The sequence below is a fragment of the Podarcis gaigeae genome, assembly GCF_964106915.1.
Source record: "Podarcis gaigeae genome assembly, chromosome: 1".
NCBI lineage: Eukaryota > Metazoa > Chordata > Lepidosauria > Squamata > Lacertidae > Podarcis > Podarcis gaigeae.
Genome location: NC_139678.1, coordinates 75,882,778 through 75,904,125, shown reverse-complemented (window position 1 = coordinate 75,904,125; position 21,348 = coordinate 75,882,778). Strand labels below are relative to the sequence as shown.

General features: G+C 41.1%; 1 protein-coding gene across 16 annotated transcripts in view; it reads left to right on the top strand.

The window, feature by feature from the left end:
- Positions 1-4,620: 4,620 nt before the first annotated feature.
- The window catches only part of BRSK2 (BR serine/threonine kinase 2), a 404,628-nt gene continuing 387,900 nt past the window's right edge, over positions 4,621-21,348 (top strand). For 5 of the 16 annotated variants that reach the window (XM_083718481.1, XM_083718480.1, XM_083718477.1 and 2 more), the window contains exon 1: positions 19,591-20,160. In XM_083718481.1, coding sequence (XP_083574607.1) covers positions 20,067-20,160 — 94 coding nt within the window. In that variant the 5' untranslated portion in view covers positions 19,591-20,066. Of the gene's footprint in view, positions 4,836-19,590; positions 20,161-20,213; positions 20,298-21,348 lie in introns of those variants that run through there. The other 11 variants (XM_083718483.1, XM_083718478.1, XM_083718482.1 and 8 more) reach the window with 7 other exon arrangements.

The following is a 21,348-nucleotide window of genomic DNA, read 5'->3' as shown; positions in this document are numbered from 1 at the left end:
CTGGTAGCACTGATTTGGTCAATCAATCATGTTATTTATTTACTAATAAGTGCTTTTATAGTGTCCTTCAATTATATTCCCAGGGCAGTATACAAAAGAAGAAGAAGAATAGAAAAGAATTAAAAATCCAATATGATCTACCTTTCCCATGCAATTTCTTTATCCAAACATTAGAGGTGCAGCATAGGATTTAGCCTTGCAGAAGTAGCAACTATGCTGCTATAGTAACATGTGCATTGTGGGCTGAGAGATAAGTTAAGAATGAGCCACACCACATCCGTCATAAATATATCCACTTTGGCTTTTAATAAAATGAAATACATCACTCTCATAATTTTTTGAGTAGAAAAGAAAATTCCTTCCACATTGTCCCAAAGTCAAGGAATCCCAATCTCACCGTAGCCCTGGATATTCCACTCCTGACAGAATCTACAACCATCAGCATGTTCAAGCAGATGGAAACCTATTCGGTAAGCACTGCATGCTGCTCTTTATTGACCTCCATCAGGCCCTTGACCAAGTGCAGCGAGCAACTGATGGGATATGAAAAGGCAAATCAGTGTTTCAGCAGCGATTGTGTGATTGACAGATGGGGCTGCCTAGTGGAGCAGGAAGTGAAGCTGTATCAAAATAATATGGTTTTCTATATGTCCTTGCACTCAACAAGACTGAGTACTGTGACCATCAGTGGTAATTGAATGTCATCTAATGAGTGTGTTTTCAGAGGCTATCATTGCATTACAGTGGGCATCATTTTTAGTGAGATGTTCCCGTTGACGTTGTCAAAGGTCCATGTATATCATTGTGATTGCCAGTCTTGAAAAGCCATGTTTCTGAGTATAACAACAAGCACCTTCCAATTCCAGGCTACAACCTGAATAATCCCTGCTGGTCATTTTTTCAAGGGAGATGAAAATATAAGGTTTTTTGACAATGACGTAGGTATCCAAAGAGCATCTTAGAAAGTAAGTGCTTCCCTCCCTGGCAAGAATAAAGCCTGCAATGTGAGTACTGCATAGAATCCAGACAATCATGCTCAGCACACAAAACTAGTCCACAGAGCCTGTTATATACCAACTGTACAGTGTAGCTGCAAAGGCTGAAGATTGATAGAATGATGCCTGTGTGCTTGGTATGGATATATTACACTCACACATGCAACTAAATTACCAAACTGAGTATACAAAACCCACTGCTCTGTGATCATATATACACACCCATTGTGAGTTCAGTGCTGTGACAGGATTGACATGGTAATTGACACAGAACAGGTATCAAGTTAAACCAACCTTGACATCTTGCTAAGTAAGGATCAGGCAAAGTAGAATCCCTTTGTATAAGGATGCATTTTCCTGCCACAAAGATGTGAATGGAACATGCTGCATTATTAAATGCAGTTCACCATCAGTCTTAATGACAAATAAAAGCTGTATATGAGAGACAGATTATGTGGAAATGGCTTGGAAGGCCTGTTTGATTTGTGAAAAGCTGAATTTAAGGGCTGATTTGCTGAATAATGTCTTCAGTTCAAGTCTACGTACCTGAAATAATAATTTGCTCTTCAGTTATACTACTTGTGACATACAAAGTATTCAAGCCTTGCTGGAGATTACACAAATACTACAGGATGTTTGGGCTTACAGCACAAAACTCTTGCTGCCATGACTGAAATGTGATCGATAGATGGCAGTGATTGGGTGCAGTGATATGAATATACTTTTCTTCATCAAATTGCCTGAGCAGCCAGTAAAGAAAAGCCAATGGAAATGTGCAAGTGTGACATGCCTTGTGTGTTCTGGAGTGTCACCACATGCAAGTGGATCATGACTGGGTCTTATCAGATGTAACGGCTGCTGTTGTGTAGCAGGTCACCACTACAGCTTACAATGTTGAAATGGCATTACAGTCCTGTCACACGGTGTCAAAAAGCATACCATACACCCATTTTCATCTATAGATTCATTGTTTATTTTTATAAAACCACATGGTAAAGCATCACTCTTAGGTCTCATATACACATTCACACAAACCTTTCATTTGTGTACAGTGAGTGAGCAGAATGTTATAAAGAGCTAAAAACAAAGACAGACAACTATTATTAAGTTTGCTTATTATTTTTGTGTTGTATATTTTTAGATCATAAGTGATTTGTAAGCCACTCTGGAACCTTCTTTTGACTAAAGAGCAGGATAAAAATTATTCAAACAACAAAATAATGAAATAAGGATTGTTTAAAATTGCATTTGTATCACTTATTGTCCCAAGGTACACTCAAATCTGAAATAATTTTATTTAGCCAACATAAAAAAATCATGTTGTCTTTCTTTGTCATCCATCAAATTATTTTGATATAGAGAGATAGAATGAATGTGCATTGTCTAGCTGTTATTTCTATAATAATCCAACACTTTCTTAGCACTCCATGGGAATATGAGGATGCAGCTAATCACTTTTTGCCTAGTACTTCCTAAAAATGAATATGCAGTTCAGAGAAAGAGGAAAACTAGATTGCAAGTCACATGAATATGTTTTAATGTTTTCCTCTGTAAAGTGTGGTTTTTAAGAGTAACTTTATAACCATAACCAACCTGAGTTCAATGAGACTATTGACCTAAATTACTCATGTGCATAACCATTTGCATAATTGGAAACATAATAGATAAAGGTAACAAGATAAAGATAAAGGTAACAAGGAAAATTTTGAACAACACATTCCTACAATAATGGTAATTGGAAATGACTGGAAAAGATGGTAAATTTACAAATACCAACAAGTTTTTCAGCTAGAATCAGGCAAGAGGTCTTTGAAGAACTATTAACTCAGCTTCATCAATTAATTTTTAAAGAGATCTAAGGTCTGATACATCTACCCAGATTTCACACATTTTCTGAAATGGATTCAGAAGCTAGCTGCCAAATGAATCTGTGGGTTTTGCCCTGGCAAGGAGGTTCATATGCAGCACAAGGATTGAAAGCATTTCTGCTTGTCCAACTCACTTACCTACTGAGTTCTTGAGAATTGCTGCACTACTTTTTTGCAACAAAAAGGAATAAGAGGACGTGTTTAACCTGCCCCCACTTCAAACCTAGCTATTTCCTCTTAGGCCTGTCCTGCATGTTTAAAGATAGCAAACACACTGACGGACTGAACCACAGAGCTTTCCTACACAATCCTCTGCTGCTCATTGGGTGGTGGAACATATTTTGTTTTGTTTCAAGTGCTGTTCATTAATACTTTTAGAAATTGTTGTTTGTTGTACTTGCATTGTTATTGATGGGTTTGTGATACGGGTTTATGGTTGATGTGGGTTTATGGTTGTGCTGTATGCTGCTTTGGGCGCTTATAGTAGAAGAATGGGATGATGATAATGATAACAACTAATAATATGAATCAGTCTCACCTACAAGAGTGTGACATTTAACTGTTTATAACATTTGTAATGCACTTCTTTTTCCTGGTCTTTGACAGTTGCAATACACACCACACCCACCCACCCCTTTTTCATAGTCATAGAATTGTAGAGTTGGAAGGGACCACGAGGGTCATCTAGCCCAACCCCCTGCAACACTGGAAACTTTTGCTCATGCTCAAACCCTGAGTGAGCTATTCCAGCTGACAATGAGAGACATAAGGGTATAGGTGATATAAGCTGATATAAGGGTTCAGGTGATCCCTTAGGTATCCAGGACCCAAGTTGTTCAGGGCTTTGCAAATCAATGCAAGAACCTTGAACCTGGCTTGGTAGCAGATGGGCAGCCAGCGCAGCTGTTTTCACAATGGTATCACATGTTTTCGACCAGCAATTACCAGCAGCAATCTGGCTGTAGCATCCTAGTCTAACTTAGACTAACATTTAATGTAATGATTACTCCAGAGAAAGTACCTGCCTCACAGCTCAGAATGTGTGTTAAGAGTATTAGAGTTCCTCAGCAAATGGTGGAATGGAGCCCCCCCCCCAATTTTAAGACAAGAAATTAGCCTTCACCTTTCAGCTTTTATTAGCCCCCTTCATGTGATTAAAGGGCCAGAGAGGCCACACTGTTAGCCAGTACCAGATTTACTCACAATCTAAGTAAGCTACAGCTCAGGACCTCCAATTATGACGGGCCTCTAGAAAAGCAAACAAAATTTTATATAATTGGTTAAAAGATAAAGGAAATGGGAAATATGGACTCTAAAACAGACCTTATCATTCTGATAATTACAAAGATATACTTGATTATTTCTAGTTTCATTGTTCTTTCCATTAGAATAAAAACTTTTGGGGTGAGTACTGCCACAGCACCTCTTAAATTTGGCATAGTTAAAGGCCTCAGAGTGTCTTAATCCAGTTCTGCTGCTAGCCCTGCTCCTGCATTTGTGTGACTCCTCAGCCAACCTGCTGATTCCCACATGTGGAAAAAGGCCATGTGAGAAAGGGAAGCTCACAGATGTAGGCCTTTCCACATATCAGCAGCTACAGGAGCTCAAACCCTGCTTGGGATTAACACTCAAAAAGGGCGGGAACTCTTAAAATACTGAAAAGTGCAGAAAGGAGAAGCAGGTGTTGCTGAGGTAACAAAATGACCAGCATGGGCAGCTGGCTGAGGTAGACTAATTATTTGCTGAAGAAGGCATGAAGAAGACATGGATGAAACAGGTTTTGTGACGAATAGGTCTTCCTGAGAGAAAAGTGTAAGCAGCTACACACTGAAATGGTGGAGACCTTGCTGCAAGACATGAGACAGAGTAGACGCTGCGGCTCTGTGTGTGGAGAACAAGCAGTCCTGAGGTGAACTCAAAAGTGGCAGCACTGCTGAGGAGATCTACAGGTCTGGTCAGAAGACTCACAACAGTAAGAAAAATCTGACTATTCTACATTTGTGACAAAGGTAGGGGGGAAGGCATAGATATATATTTACAATTTCCTTTCCAGGGCTGGATTTAGGTTTGATGAGGCCCCAAGCTACTGAGGGTAATGGGGCCCTTTATATGTCCAGCTGCTCTATGTCAACAACAAATTGTCGCTGTTTTTTGTGTTGAATATATGCTATATGGTAATTTATGGACCTAACAAGTATCTAAAGCCATTTGCCACTGTTGCTGTATGTAGGTTTTATTTTATTTGTTTTTTATCTTATATTTTGGAAATATACATCCAGTTTTTTTCCTTTAAATTTTTTTGGGGCCCCCAAGAGTGTGGGGCCCTAAGCTATTGCTTGATTAGCTTATACGTAAATATGGCACTTATCCTTTCCCCCATTCTTGTTCTCTCCTCAGTTCTCTCTGTTGGTTTGTGGCCATTCTCTTTGCCTCCTGCTTTTTTTTATTTGTTTACATGTAATCTCTCACACACCTCTTACCAAGAAACAGCCATTCTCTGTCATTAAATAGCTTTGGTGCTGACATATGTCGGGGTGGGGTGTCAGGTGAGAAGCCTCCTATTTTGGGGCCTTCAGCCTTTGCCCTGTGAGTCAGCAAAGACTGTCCCCATGCCCCACGAACATTAGCTAGAGTGAGTATCTGTCTGTAACAGAAGAGTAATAATGATGCCCTTCTATAGCAGTGCCAGGGCCAGCCCTATTATTAGCCAAAGTGAAGTGGCCTGCCTCACCATCAGGTTTTAACACACCACTAAAGGGCAGCAACTTATAAATTATTTAGGGTTTATTTGTTTTTTCCCCCACCATGGTGAGGTGGAGTGGGGAGCCATTTGGCACTAAATGGCCTTGAACCTTTGCAGCATAGGCTGTCATTGCTAGATGCCTATGCTCAGTGCAGCTGAGTCAGTTGTAAAATGGTGGAAAGTTTGTACAGTAAAAAGCTACAATTTATTTGGTACTATTAATGAAAATGGGGGAAGATGCCAAACTAGAGTTGTTCAGCATAATTCAATGGAAGTCAGTTTACTGAATCAGTTCAAAAAAGCAACTTATGGATGAACAGCAAAAGGTGTGTCTTTTTACTACAGATTGCTGTCATCTCCAAGGAACTTTCCAGTCCTCATTTAATTTATTCTTACAACAGCTCTCAGAGGTACACTTTAGACAACATACCACCTCAGGCTTTGTGAAGCTTCACTATGCTTTGGCATGGTCTGAATGGAGAAAATGTGTTTTGTCCACAAATCAGAATAGAAATGATTGTTTGAAGCAGGTTTGCAAATCATAGTTTATGACAACTGTGGCTTGCTGTGATGTCTGACTTGGAAAAACATATTTTTGTCTATTGCTCTGCCTGCAAAGGTTTCTGCATCACAGAGATGTGCTACTGAAGCCGATGTAAAATGCCAGGGAACAAGCAGCCTGTCCTCAGCTCTCTACACTTTCCGCAGCCAGGCTTACACTTGTGGTTTCCCTGTACCGCACAATGCTCACAGTGGTCCATAGTACAAAATAATAATTAGACAAACAATTAAACTAATTAAAACCATTTACTTGCAAACAAAACATTACATGAATTCATTCATTGTATGTTTTATATGTTGGAAGTCACCTTGTAAAGCCTTGGCCCTGAAAGACAGTCTAAAATGTTAATAATTAAGATATAATTTAAGGAAACAATTTCTGCAATAATTAAAAGAAGTCTCAAACTTAAAATGAAATGCATCCATAATGCACACTCATTCCCACTGGCCCTGCTCCTAGCCCATCTCAGTGCTCCAGCCACCCCTCTAGACCCAGATGTGAAATGTGCAACCATCACACGCCTTTTGTATTTTGCATACAATGGCAATCAATCATCTAGTGGCATACTTTGAAAGTCTCCATTTAATTTGTGGCTGCAATCCAAAGTTGAGCTCAGCAACTTTACTCAGTTAATCAAGGCATATCGGTGAGCTGGGTCTTGTTTGTGATGGAAGAGGGATAACAAAAGGGCTCCCCCTCCCTTTTTTCTTTTTTTTTTTTTGCAGTGACGCAGCATCGATGGAGCTTTGAAGCCTCCATGATCCCCAATTGCAAATGACAGTTCTGCACCCAATAAGCTGCTATTTGCAGCCAGAGACAGAGGAGGTTGGAAGCCCCCACAAATTATGTAGCTGCAAATTGAAGCCAGCTCTCTATAGCCCAGAGGAACTGTTCTGGGATTTGTGGGCATTCTTTACAGCTCCTACAAGATGTAATGATGCCTACCAACTTACCGTATTTTTTGCACCATAACACTCACTTTTTTCCTCCTAGAAAGTAAGGGGAAATGTCTGTGCGTGTTATGGAGGGAATGCCTACAGGTGGCGGGGGGGATCTGCTGCAGTCGTGAGCAGAGGATCCATAGTTCCCCTTCCTTCCCTCCTCCGTGGTTACAAAGCATGGATCCACATGGATCCTCAGGATTTTTGCATTGGGCTACTCCAAACTCACTGTCAGATCACATGTCTGTGGCCACAGCATGAACCACAAAAATCATATATCCACTATTTCGTTTAGAATATTTTTTTTCTTGTTTTCCTCCTCTAAAAACTATGCGCGTGTTATGGTCTGGTGCGTGTTATAGAGCGAAAAATACGGTAAGCCCTATGCATGCATTACTTTTGTGTAGGGCAAAAGCATGTAGAGTGTGGAGAAGAGTTTTGCTTTTAGCTTCACCCCTGGTGTTGGGTTTTCTATCAGAATATGCTATCAATGGCAGGATATTGAGCAGAGCTAATGTCATCTTGCTCAAATCATATTCATGGCTATATACAGACTTTTTAATACCGCTCCAGACTCACCGTGTCCTTGCACTGGCCCTTAAGCTGGTAACAGTAGGTGACTTTATATTATCATTACTTGGCATAAGATAGTCGCATGTAAATTTACATGTGGCTACAAACATATGGCAAGCTGTCATCTGTAGTGCCTAAACATAAGGTGGAGTGAAGCATCCGTGGCTCTCCAGATGCTGCTGGACTCCAGCTCCCATCAACCCTGACCATTGTTCATGTGGGCTGGGGATGATGAGAGTTGGTGTTCAGCAACATCTAGAGGTTCCTCATCTGTTACATAAGGAGATACAAATTTTACCGCTCTTCCACAACTGATCAGAAATGCCAGTTAGAAAGGATGTGCTATAACTAACCTCATCCTGAGATTTTACCCTTTGGTGAGTTTAGAGGAACCTACCACATAACCAAACATGTGGATTTTGGGCTGCACTTACTCTTGACTACCTCAGTTCTCATTAACAAATATATTCACGTTTCAGCCAGGTGCCTAGTCTTTACATGTGATTTGTTTCCTGGTAAATGGGTTGGAGTCAATTTTCCTTTTTCTCTGTGGAATGAAAGTAAATGGAAAAACTCAGTGAAGCACCTCTTATGTGACCCCGGTCAACGCACGTCTCAGAAGTTATGACTCTATCTGGAACTACCTAATGTCAGCATGTATGATTTACCTGGCAAAGTTGTCACTCTGACCTGTAATAACATAGTACAATATTGTTGGCTTGCATGTTATAAAAATGATGCACAATGCTCCCATCTAGAAGTCAGAGTAAACATTTTACATAGCTCCTTGTCAGTGTATAAATGGTTGCAGTTAATCGATGCTATAAAACTTTCCTTAGGGTCCTGGTATTCAGGCTTTGCACCAGAGGAAGCAGCTTAAATCTGACATTTTAAATACTGGTAATGTTAATGACATAATTCTGGCTTTGGGAATTCCCACTGGTGAAATAGCACACAGTGTGCAATACAAATGTCAATTTTGAAAACACTTTCTGCAGCAAAAGGGAAAGAAGCAGCATAATCACAAACACCAGTACAGTGTTACTTTTATCTGCAGGAAGTTTTAACTAGAAGTTTAGAACACCGTTAGTGCCTACATCTAATAGCTTTTAATATTAATGGAAGCTTTGGGAAGAGAGGGAGTCACATACTTTCATATCAAGAAATGAACAATTTGATTCAGTATCGTGAAAATGCTGTGAAGGCAGAAATCCTTAGAGGTGTGTATGTGTGTGTACTTGTAATTGAAACCACAACTTTTATAGATTTATTAAACTCTCCTGGTGAAAACCAATATCCCTTCCTGCTGAATTCTGTGATTTAAAAATATATGCTTGCCCACACATAGATCTATGTCCCTTCACAGATACCTTTACTGCACACATGTAGAGGGGGGGGGGTGGGGGGGAGGCCAGTGTGGGATGCAACATCAGGGGTAAAGCAAGAGGTCTTCATGTTATGTCCATGTTTGCCCTATATATGCTTAACATGAGGAAGGTCTAGTGATGTGCTCAGGAACCACTTTGCTTTCATAATGCACTACTTTTAGAGACCTTCCAGCTTTGTTGTAACTCCACAGAAATCACTTTACCTTCCCTCCTGAAACACAAAATGGTGGCCCTGTCATCTAGAGCTACAGGAATATTGATATATTGCACATCTGATCTACTTTCATTCCTGCCACACAGTTCATGCATGGTCTTAAATTAAGGAATAATTAAATATGAAATAGGCTCAGCAGAAAGTATTTGCTACCACTTAACTGCGAAAGAGAGTATTCCAGTGGCTGAGGTCAAAAGTCTGCCTGCCTTAATTCTTGATGTGAAATGCAAGAGGGGAAAATGTCCCTCTACTCCCTCAATGACTCCTGTAATTAGTTAGCTAGCTAGCTAGCTAGCTAGTTAGTTAGTTAGTTAGTTAGAACTTTCCTAACCCAACCTTTTCCATAAAGTCCTACGGTGGATTACAATATTATAAAGTTATAAAAACAAATAAAACCATTACAATAAAAAACCCATAAGTAGAACCATTTCTAGTGGAATATTTATGGTGTTTATGACGTTGCTGTTTTCAAACTCTAGCCCCAAATTTACCTGACTAGTTACTATAACAGACATCACTTGAGACCTCTCTACATCTTTGGAGCACCTTCCTGTAGCCAATGCAAATCACAGCATTTTGCTTGATGACTAGTATCTTCAAGCAAAGATGGCATAGAGGCATCCAGACTTGTGTTGGGGAATCTCCAGCCCATGGGTCAAATATGGCTCTCCAGGCCTCTCTGGCTCTCAGAACTCTTCCTAGGTTACAACCAACCACCAGTTCTGCTTGTGCTGTCCCTAAGTGTTGTTGCCTGGCTGGATTGTGTCCTTCAACTGTGGTGATTGTGATGATGACAATGATTTTGATTTCTTACCCACCCTTCACCACAAGGTCCAAAGGTATGTTACAGCAATTTAAAAATATGTTATTAAAATAAGTGTAAAGTATAAAATAATTTTAAAACAAATGCAAGGAAAACAAGAGGTGCTATGGAAAATACATAATCACAGTGCCAGATGCACTTAAGTGGTGAGGTTATTTCACAATTTAGGGAATGCCATCTCCTGGGCTGTCACCACCCCCTGAGCCTCTCATACCCACCTAGGTGAGTTATGGCCTTGTCCAAGTCTGGAATTTTGGGTTTGAAAGCTTTGAGAGAAGATTCTCCTCCGGATTAAGGATGTGTTTCAAATCATTGCTGCTGTATATGTACTCTTTCTAGCAACTGATACTTCCCAAATTTAGCTTGAATTTTTTATATATGTAATTGTGACTTGGGGTTGCAATTCTATACCCACTTATGTTGCAATGCATGCCATTGAACTCAATAGTGCTGACTTCTGAGTAGATATATGCAGAAATCTGCTGCCAGCTACAGTGTGGAATCAAGCGCATGAAGAGGTTGCAGTCCTAGTTTTTCCTGGGTAGATAACTGCTTCCTTTATTAATTTATAGGTGGTTTTGTGATTGGAGTACTCCATCACTTGTATATGTGAAGAGTAACCTCCATGAGAGAGAAAAAGTGGTTTGAAACAGGCCTTTGGACCAACCTCCCATTGGAGTTGGGGAGGATATTATTACTAGAAAATTGGATTCCTGAACCCCTCTTACTACATGATTTAGGTCATGGAATGCTATCATTTTATTTGAGATTATTGGAGTGTTTCTGTATGGAGCCTGTGAACCTGAAGACATGGAACTTTTTCAATAACTTCCTTATGGGTTGTATTCACTTTTCTGAAATATATTTTGATGGGCCTTCTTAAAAGGTTGCCCTTCTGCTTTTTCACTTAGGTTCTTCAACTCAATAGAGTAGCATGATATTTCTCTGTTGCTGGTTAAAAATACATTGTTTCTCTTCTATCTTGAACCTTAAAACTGCATCAAAACTAAACTGAAAGTTTGCCATCAGCAGTGCAACATAACTGTATCCCAAAATACTTACAAGTGCTTATGGGACTTTGCTACAATCAAGGAAGTAATTAAGGTGCCTGTTTGGCTTAGCAACATTCAGATTTGGGGGTTGTGGCTATTATGTAGACGTAAATGACAGTGATGTTGACTGTGGATTATGGTTGGTTTGCAGCCCTAGAATGATTCAGCATTGTACAAATACACACACAAACATGATGGCCACGAATGCCATATTTAGGGTTTTAAAGGGTATTTTATTCACATTAAATAAGCCTTAAAACATTTTTCATTTTCCAAGTACTTTTGCTAGGCCAACCTTTGTTTCTCTTTTGTGTATGTTTTCTTCTGTCTCTCCCCTTTTCTCTTTTTGAAATGTTTTCTGAAAACATTTTGATGACATTTTACTATTTCATATAAATGAACATGTATCGATGAATCAACCCATGGTCCCACAGAGTGCTGTTCTTTGATCATGGAAGAAAATGTCTAGAACTACAAACATATTTCAAAATCCATAGCTTTGCTCAATTGATTTTGTCACCATCAAGGTAGCTGAGAGCAATTCAACATCATGCCATTTACTATGACAAAAGAACAGGCAAGCAGGTAACAGTGAAACAAAACATTTATTTGGGCACAGTTAAGAACAGGCAGCAGTTACTTCACCCTGTCTCATCAAGTCCCTAGTTAAGGCACAGGAGACTAACAGCTTCTGAGTACCTACCAAACTCTGGAGCAGGGTCAGGTCTCTTAGTGAGTTTCCTACTCTTTCCAGCACCTGTCATCCAGAGTACTGGAGACCCCAACACTTGCAGAGGTGCAGCCTATACTCCTCAATCTCAGATAGAACTATCTTCTAAAGTCCTTCACCAACTTCCCTCTCCTCCTTGTGGGGAAATTGGGTTTTATTTCCGCAAGGGCCTCCATCCAAATAGACACCACCTCCCTAGTTAATACACGAGTTGCCTGTTTCGTCCTGTCTGCTTCTCCTCCCTGCTGAGTCATTTGCCTTCCTTGTCCTGTTCTAGCCACCTTTGAATCAATCTTATAGCAAGTGTTTCCATGTGTAGTGGAAGATAATCTTTATTGAGACTAGTAGATAATAGTAGTAAGAGAGGGACTGGGGAAACTGGGCATCTCTCCAAGCAACTTTCAGAGAACCTTTGCTTATTTCCTTCCATTAGATTCTATTGTTAGCTAATTACCTGACATGATGAGAGGCAATGATCTGCATAAACTTATCACAGATTCCTTCCACATCATGCAACAACTGTCTGCCCTGGTATGATGAACCAAGAGATGCATCTAGAGCAGGCCTGTCCCTCTAGATCAGGCATCCCAAACTCGGCCCTCCAGCTGTTTTGGGACAACTCCCATCATCCCTAGCTAACAGGACCAGTGGTCAGGGATGATGGGAACTGTAGTCCCAAAACAGCTGGAGGGCCGATTTTGGGGATGACTGCTCTAGATGTTGCTTAACTAACTCCCATCATCCCTAATCATCGACTGGGCTTGCTGAAGGTGTTGGGAGTTGTAGTTCAGCAACATCTGGAGGTCCAAAGGTCCCCACCCCTTATATGGAGTAGAAGTTCAATGCAGCCTAGAACATTGTAATGATGGTGCATATGTGCATTCACATTAGCTATGCCTGCAGAAAAATTCTTCCATCTGTATATATCTCTCAGTTGATCAGGGTACATGAGTAGACTAAGCAGTTTATGGGCTTAGTCAATTTGTGTTTGACGTGTCAGTCCAAGATGCTAACTGGCCACAAAAGCATGCCTTTTGAGAATGAGACATTACATGAAAAAGATTGGAGGTTGTCCTAGTGCCAAGTCCCCTATGATAAGATCAAATGCAGCCAGGGATGGTACATTCCTATTTCTTCAAACTATTTATAGGACATCAAAACATTTGGATAAATAAGGCTTCAAATAATTGAGGGAATTATTGTGCAAGTGCTTCACACCAGGGGACGTAACCTAGATTCAAATAAGAGTTAGTAGTGAGTTTCAGATCAAAGGGGAGCTGATAATGGGGTTTTGCTCTCTGTGTGGGGAAAATTGAATAAACAGTTGTGTGATTATTAAGTGATCAAGAACTACCAAAGCATTTCTTCATCATGCTCAAAAAATAGGCCAAAAATGCTTGCATCAATAAACCAAATAGCAGAACACTGATCAAAATTATGAATAAGTGGATTCTCAAAAGTTTTTCATTATTAGTAAAGTTATTGGAAAGACTTTCATCAGTTAGAAACAAAAGTATGAACAGAAACTAGTCTGTGGACAGCCACAGCATTTCTCATTATGTTTGAACATTATTATATTTGGTCTTTCATATGCTTGGGAAAATGCAACATTGAAAGCACACTTATAGTTGCATTATGCCAGGACACATTACACATAACCCATGTTAGCTCAGCTCACAACTGCAGGGAAGGGGCAACACACAGGCACATAATATAAGAACAATGTAAAAATGACACATCCACAGTGTCCCTAGAAACACCATCACTCACTCAGGGCCTGACAAATGCTGCCCATACAGAGGGTCAGCCATTGAATTCATGGCAGCTGGATCACCTGGATCACCATTCACACAACAAACAAGACAGTGCCATAGTGTGCCTACTCCATTAGCTCCAGTGGCACAGCCAGCAATAATCACTCTGTTGCTTGGCTCTCCACATTCTTCTAGAAAGGGGTTTGAATTTATTTGTGCTCCTCACAACTACTGTTTTATGAGCACAATTAACAAAACATGGGGAAAGGAGAAGACCACAACACAAGGCACACTTGCAGAGGGTTCATGCAGTCTACCCCAGGACAAGGGTTCAAGACCCAACCAGACAGGAAAGGCTCTTTTGCTAAGGGCCCAAAGGTTGTGAGAATGACACACAAAAAGATCAGGCATAGACTGATAGCAGCAACACTAGTGGCTCATTTCATACGGCATAGAATTGGGAAAGAAAAGGTGGGAATCCAAACCCTAACCAGGAGACAGATGCGTATGGGCCATTACTTGTATGTTTTGTATAACAGGGCAAAAGAGAGGGAACTCTCAGGACTAGAACCTACACAGAACAGTTCCCTAACCACACCACCATAGTACATGCAGTAACAGGTCTCCTCTCCACCTTTATTGCCAGCTCAACAGCCAAACATAGATTCCAGAAGCACATAAATTCCAGAGGCTGCATATGGTATGTCCTTTTCTGATGTAACAGCTTATGTTTTGCAGGCAGGGGTTGAATCTAGATTATAATGCCTCACAAAAAAAAAAAAAAAAAGATTGGGAGGGGCTCTCCACACCTATTCCAATCAGGAGGGGTGCTGCGTGACTCATTAATTTAGTCAATGGTGGCTAGTGCCCCTTGTGGGTGGCAGGGGAGATCATCAGTAGCTGGAGTCAAGAGCCAATGAGAGGTGGAGTCACAGCAGAGACATGTTAGCAGTGGGGTCAAGTTCTTTTGTGTGTTCTGATGCTAAGTGTCTTTTCTCCATAGTATCAACGATCAACGCTTTTAGTTCCAAGTGTATATAACATGAGGCCCAAGAGAGGCTCTCCTACCTGTGCCATTGTATGAAAGTATGGCCTCCCTGTGTAAAATTTTGTGATTGGGTCCTGAGTTTCATTAGACCCATCAGTCATTGATGTGGAGGCAGCATTTTTCTTAATCCTCCTATTGAAGTCAATGGGATGGGCATTCTTTGTGACTGATTTGGGACTTGTGCAAACTTGGGCCATCAGTGGTGATGTGGTCATATTTTTAAGGGGCACAGGTTATGGCATGCCTATCCCCTCCCCTGTGCTGCTCTTGTCCCCCATCATGCCTTCACCCCATCTTAGCCATTTTGCCAACATGTCAGGAGCTTTGTGGTGCTGGGTATCTGGCATTTTGCCAATGTAACAGGGCTTCTGCCAAATGCAATGGCCCCACAGGCAGAAATTCTTCTGACTGTACCCTAAAATGCTATATCAAACACAATATAACATAGATATATTTAACATGGAAGTATAAAGCCCATTCTTAAAAAAAACATTAAAGAGGCAAGCCTCTACAAGTTGACAAATTATTAACATTCTCTTCCTGCAAAGGAACAATTAAAGAGACTATGCCTGAAATAAAACTAATTAACAATGACATTCTAAGTAATTAAAATACCCATTACCCTACATATGAGATTTTAATTGATACTCAATTAAAATCTAAAAACAGTTATACCTGTACACAGTCAAGCAGTTATACCTGTACATCATACATTGCCACCCAATATACCTAAACTTTCCTATGTGCTTTGCTGGAGACGATTCCTTTTTCTCACAGGTGACTATTAAAGGGATGATGTAGAAGCCTGCTTTATTATGAAAATAAAACAGGCTTCTAAAATTTATTCTTAAAAATGCATAATCTGCCATTTAATCGCAGGGTATCTTAAATATTTTAAAAGATGAGAAATCCACTTTGATATTAATATCACAAAATCAAGATTAATAAAATCTAAGGGATTGGAGGAATAAAAAAGGCTGAATAGCCCTTCTAGAAAGTGCAAGATACTGGATGTGGCAAGCCTCCTTGAAATGGAGTTCCACAATGCTACCACTGAAATGCCACCCTGTTTGATACAGCCATCAGACTAACCTCAAATGAAGGAGGCATGTTGGCCAAGGAAAGTCAGTGATGATATGGTATCTGTGAAATCCTATCCACTGGTATGCAGAGAATCTCAAAGACATCTTCATTTGAGAAAGGATTTTTCTTTTCAGTATTGAAGAGGTAGCAAGTAACCATTATTAAGTCAGGCATTTCTTGCCACATGACAGCGAAGAGACATTGTATTGCATGATGACTCATGAAACCCTTTGAAACTAATATTTGTTTGGACTGTTTATGTGATTTCTTGAAACAGCACATCATTGACCTTGATTATGGTGCTCATTCTAGAGATGTATCTGACACCTTTTGCATCCTTGCAAAGATCGTCAGATGTACTGTATTATTTGAAAATACAATCTAGCCATGGAAATATATCTTGATTACTGTAGCATCTCAGTAACAGTTACATATCAAGCTCTGTAAACAATGATGGTGGTGATGATGATGATAATGCTGCTCTGGGTTCTCACCAAAAAATCAGATCTAGTATGATTGCTGCATCTTTGTTGTGTAAGGTAAAGGTAAAGGTAAAGGGACCCCTGACCATTAGGTCCAGTCGTGACCGACTCTGGGGTTGCAGCGCTCATCTCGCTTTATTGGCCGAGGGAGCCAGTGTACAGCTTCTGGGTCATGTGGCCAGCATGACTAAGCCGCTTCTGGGGAACCAGAGCAGCGCACGGAAACGCCGTTTACCTTCCCGCCGGAGTGGTACCTATTTATCTACTTGCACTTTGATGTGCTTTCGAACTGCTAGGTTGGCAGGAGCAGGGACCAAGCAACGGGAGCTCACCCCATCGCAGGGATTTGAACCGCCAACCTTCTGATCGGCAAATCCTAGGCTCTGTGGTTTAACCCACAGCACCACCTGCGTCCCAGATCTTTGTTGTGTACTGAACTCTAAAACTGAGCTCTGTATTTAGAATATCTAAATAAAACACCTACCAAATATTAAAAGTGCCAGCACAGACCTTTCCATGCAACTGATACCAGCTGCCAGATGGTTACATAATACTATTAGTTGGGATCAGAAGACTCGTAAAGAAATCTTGAATAAGAAGCAATTCTTGAATTACAATACCTTTAGCTGAGTTGATCTGCATGACCATGTTACTACACACCACAAGGCTGATAATATTCTTCTTTCCACTTGGCAACATGATACAGGAAACCTGTTTTCTAACTAATCGCATGCATACCATCGAAAGTTACTACCCTTTTTTAAATGAGTGGTGTCACAGCTGGCCACAGCCAGAAAAGATGTATTGAAAAGGTAGCCTGCGGTACTAATATCATGGAGTAAAATCCTTTCCTAAAGAGAGAGGCCTATGGAGTAAATATTGCCTTCCAATTTTAGACCTGACTGATGCACCATATTTAATTTACAGTGATACTTCAGGTTACAGATGCTTCAGGTTACAGACGCTTCAGGTTACAGACTCCGCTAACCCAGAAATAGTACCTCGGGTTAAGAACTTTGCTTCAGGATGAGAAAAGCGCGGCGGTGGCACGGCAGCAGTGGGAGGCCCCATCAGCTAAAGTGGTACCTCAGGTTAAGAACAGTTTCAGGTTAAGAATGGACCTCTGGAATGAATTAAGTTCTTAACCTGAGGTACCACTGTATCTGTTTTTATTACACATTTGCATCCTGTCTTTTAGGCTAAACAGATCTAGAAGGTGGAAAGTAAACATGCAAAAACCATAATACAAAATTAAACAATCAAAGCCAAGATAGATATAGATATAGATATAGATATAGATATAGATATAGATATAGATATAGATATAGATATATTGCAATGAACAGCAGATCAAAACAGGAAACTAATTAGATTCCCCAGCTGGAAACAAGCAGTGGGAATAGGAAATCCAAAAAATGCCAACCTATGATGTGATTCCTGCTTTGCATGAGGTTGGACTAGATGGCCCTTGGGGTCCCTTCCCATTTGACCATTCTAGGATTCTTTAGCTGGGATTCCTGCCTTGCAGGGGGTTGGATAGCTCAGTTGGTAGAGTATAAGACTTGGGAGTTCAAGCCCCATGTTGGGCAAAATATTTCCTGCATTGCAGGGAGCTGGATTAGAGGTCTCTCAGAGTCCCTTCAAATTCTATGATTCTATGACAGTTTTGGGGAGGGGGAGCACCACATTAGTATCTAAGATTTAGGCCAACACCTAAAGATTAGCAAACCTCAGGAGGTTATTTCCATAGCCTTGGTGTCAAAGCTAAGAAGGCCATGTCCTAGCAGAACCCTCCACTGTAATTGTGGCAAACAAGATCTCAGAGGAAGATCTTAAGGTGCATCCATGCTATGTGGGATAATACACTATTTAAGGTATCCTGGAGTATATTTGGGATTAGGAAGCAATTTCCTCCTCAAAGACTAAGACCATGGAAGTAAGGTGCTTTTATTTCTGTGTTTATCTATAGCCAGTCTGTGGTACTGCTGACTTGCTTTAATTATTTGGGAATGTGTTTATAAGTTTTTGGTGGCACACTTTTTGGAATGTTGTAAACTATAAGTGGCAATCTCTTTGAGCTGCCTGAGTGTGGGAAGCAGGATGAAGATGGATAGAGTGATTGAGTCTGGAAAAGAAACGTTAATATCTGTCTGTCCATCTCCATCCTGCTCTCCATAATCAGGCAGCTCAGCGAGATTGCCTCTTAAAGTTCACAACATACCAATAAAAGCTCTGTGATTCTGAGAGCATTACCGTAAAGCACATGCCCTATCCCATGCTCAAAAGTCTCAGCAAGCTACCTCCAAAAGACCCGGATGGCCATTTTTTGCCAGTAAGCTCTAAAAAGGCGAGGTATGTAAAGGTATAATGTTGGTGTGATGGTAGCAGCCCATTGTTTTGAAACAAAAGTGGCCATCAGGAAGATATATGGTGGGGGAAAATTCATGTGGACCAAGGGATGGACTGAAGAGGTTGCTGGATTTTATTTTGCCTGCTTGAACTTTCCCTACCATCACCCCTTCCCCAGCTGTTTTTCTCCTGACCATTCTCCACTGAGAGAGAAGCAGCTACAGGGAGATTTCAGGAGGCAATGGGTTTGGCAGAAGAAAAATTCAGCAGCACCTACTGTCTGCCCTCCACTTCAAATCCTCCCCTCACCCACTTTATACCTGTTCAGCAGAACTTGCATTCTAACAGAAGGGCTGGGGTGTCATCATATTTAGTTAGTTACTTTGAGTGAGGCAGTAGGTCATGCTGCTCCCGTGTCATTTTAATATCTTTTGTTCCTTCACTGCATTTTGCTTGGGCACCTCTAATTTTCTGTATTAACCTTAACATTAACCCTAGCATTCATCATGTTAAGATAACCAAGCTATCTTTGATTCTGATTAGTGTTGTGTGTTCATGTGTGTATGCACATGTGCACAATTTCTTCATTTTAAGGGCATCCGCCCCAAGATCTTGTCACTCAAATAAATAAATAAAAACAAGCTCTCTTGGACTTAGTTTTTTCTTTGATCTCCTTTGCTGGATTTTCTTTGTGTGTGTGATTTTTATTCCACAGCCTCAGCATTATTTGCAAGATGGACTTGAAACTGCAGAGTTTTTGTTTGCTTAACTTGCTTCAGTGCAGCTGATACAGACTATGTAGCTCTTTTTGTCATCTACCCATGCATGCAAAGTTTAAAACAGGGCAGTTTTGAATTCTGACTAACTACTGACCTTATCAGGAGACGAATCCCCTCACAGTTTTATTGCTGTTGCCATTGGTTATGATGCTCCGTAGCAGGCAGAGGCAGCAACTGATGCTGATGCTGATGGAAAAGAAAAGGTAGTGGATGGAAGGGGGGGGGGAGAGGCTGAGGTGTTGTCAGGGATTGGCTGCCTGTAATGTCAGTCGGAGCCGTGGGCCCCAGCTCTTCCGCTGCTCCAGCTCTCCCCGAACAGCTCCTAGAGAGAACTAAGGCGTGCGGAGTGCTGATGACCAGCACCATGCTTCTTATGCTTGGATCTTAGATTTCCTCCCTCCCCAAACACTGGTTAATAAGTCCTCCTGTGCATCAGCATCCTAGGCAGAGAGAAGGAAACAAAAAGGAAAAGAAAGAAAGGGAGGGGGGAAGGAAGAGTGAATCTTCAGCCAAGTGGATAAGATCAGCAAAAGAGTCAGAGAGAGAGAGAGAGAGAGAGACTGGGTGCTTTGCTTGCACAGCGGCAAAGTGGAAATTTAAAGAGCTGCGGTGAAAAAGAGCCCAGAGATTCCCCAACCACAACACAAGGCATAACCTCGCAGAATTACAGAGCCAGGTAGAAATGACATCAACTGGCAAAGAAGGCAGCGGAGCTCAGCACGCACAATATGTTGGACCGTACCGCTTGGAGAAAACCCTGGGCAAAGGACAGACAGGTTGGTTCTTATGCAGCAGGAGCAGCCCTAGGGATAAGGCAGCAGTCGCTGAGATTATGGAGATGGGAGAGTCTAGGCTCTCTGGCCATTCCTTGTCTTTTGCTGTGGCATCTGATAAATAATAGCTTGACTTTAAGGTGGTTCTTTTTTGCTCTGGCTCTGGGTGTGTGTGTGTCTTGTTTTCGTGATTTATATCTTGTTTTAACAAGTCCAGGTTGCTTTGTGTGGATCACTCCTGGAAAGGGGTGGTGTTCTGATGACAGTCAAAGTGCGTGTGGGGAGGGGCTGATTGAGTGGAGGGGGGGACGCGAAGGAAAGATGCTCAGCGGCTGGAGAATTTTGCTTTGATTCAGTGCACCCCTTTCCTTTCCTTTCCTTTTTTAAAACTAGAATTCAGTTGAATTGGGAGGCACATAACGGACAACGAAGAAGAGGGGGAGGAAGCTGGAAGTCACCAGCAGTGTTTTATGACATCATGATTGAAAAGGGTGTAGTCCTTAAGGTGCAGTTGGTGGAGGTGCGGTGGTTTGGGGGCCAGGAGGGGGAAGAGACGATGTGAATGTATGATACTGCCTTTGCTGGTTATTTGGAAAGTGTCCCTGGCACTGTCAAAGCAGAAAAAGTATTCAGGAGCAAAGAAACAAAAAAAGCCATAATCCAAAAAGCCTGCCCTGTTTATGCTGTTTTCTTTTAATCTTACTATATATTTTACTGCTGATTTAAGAATCCATGTCCAGCAGCCAGAGGTTTGTTGTTGTTGCCTGATAGGAACAATAGCAAGAAATATTAAAAGGAGGAAATGTAGTGCAAGGCATTAGCAGGGAGCAGGTGCTTTTGCCCTACGTGACATAATTAGATCCCTTTAGTGCATTCAAGATTGGGACTCACTGGTTGCCTGCTTTGGTGGATTCACTTCAAGGGCAGGGAAACAGTAATTGCAAAGAAGCGACCATTGCAGAAATGTTAAATCTCTGTCCACCAGACTTTCCTGATTTGTATCCCCTTTTGGCGTTTTGGTAACAGGTGCGGTGGGCAATCTTGTCTTGCCACAAGATTTCAATGAGCAACCCTAGAAGTGAATTTAAGACTCTTCAGCTTAGCATTTTTAGAGCAGAGTATATGTGTGTGTGATCACACACACATACACACCAAATTGCTCTCCTTTGCTCCTTGTTGATATTAAGTGTT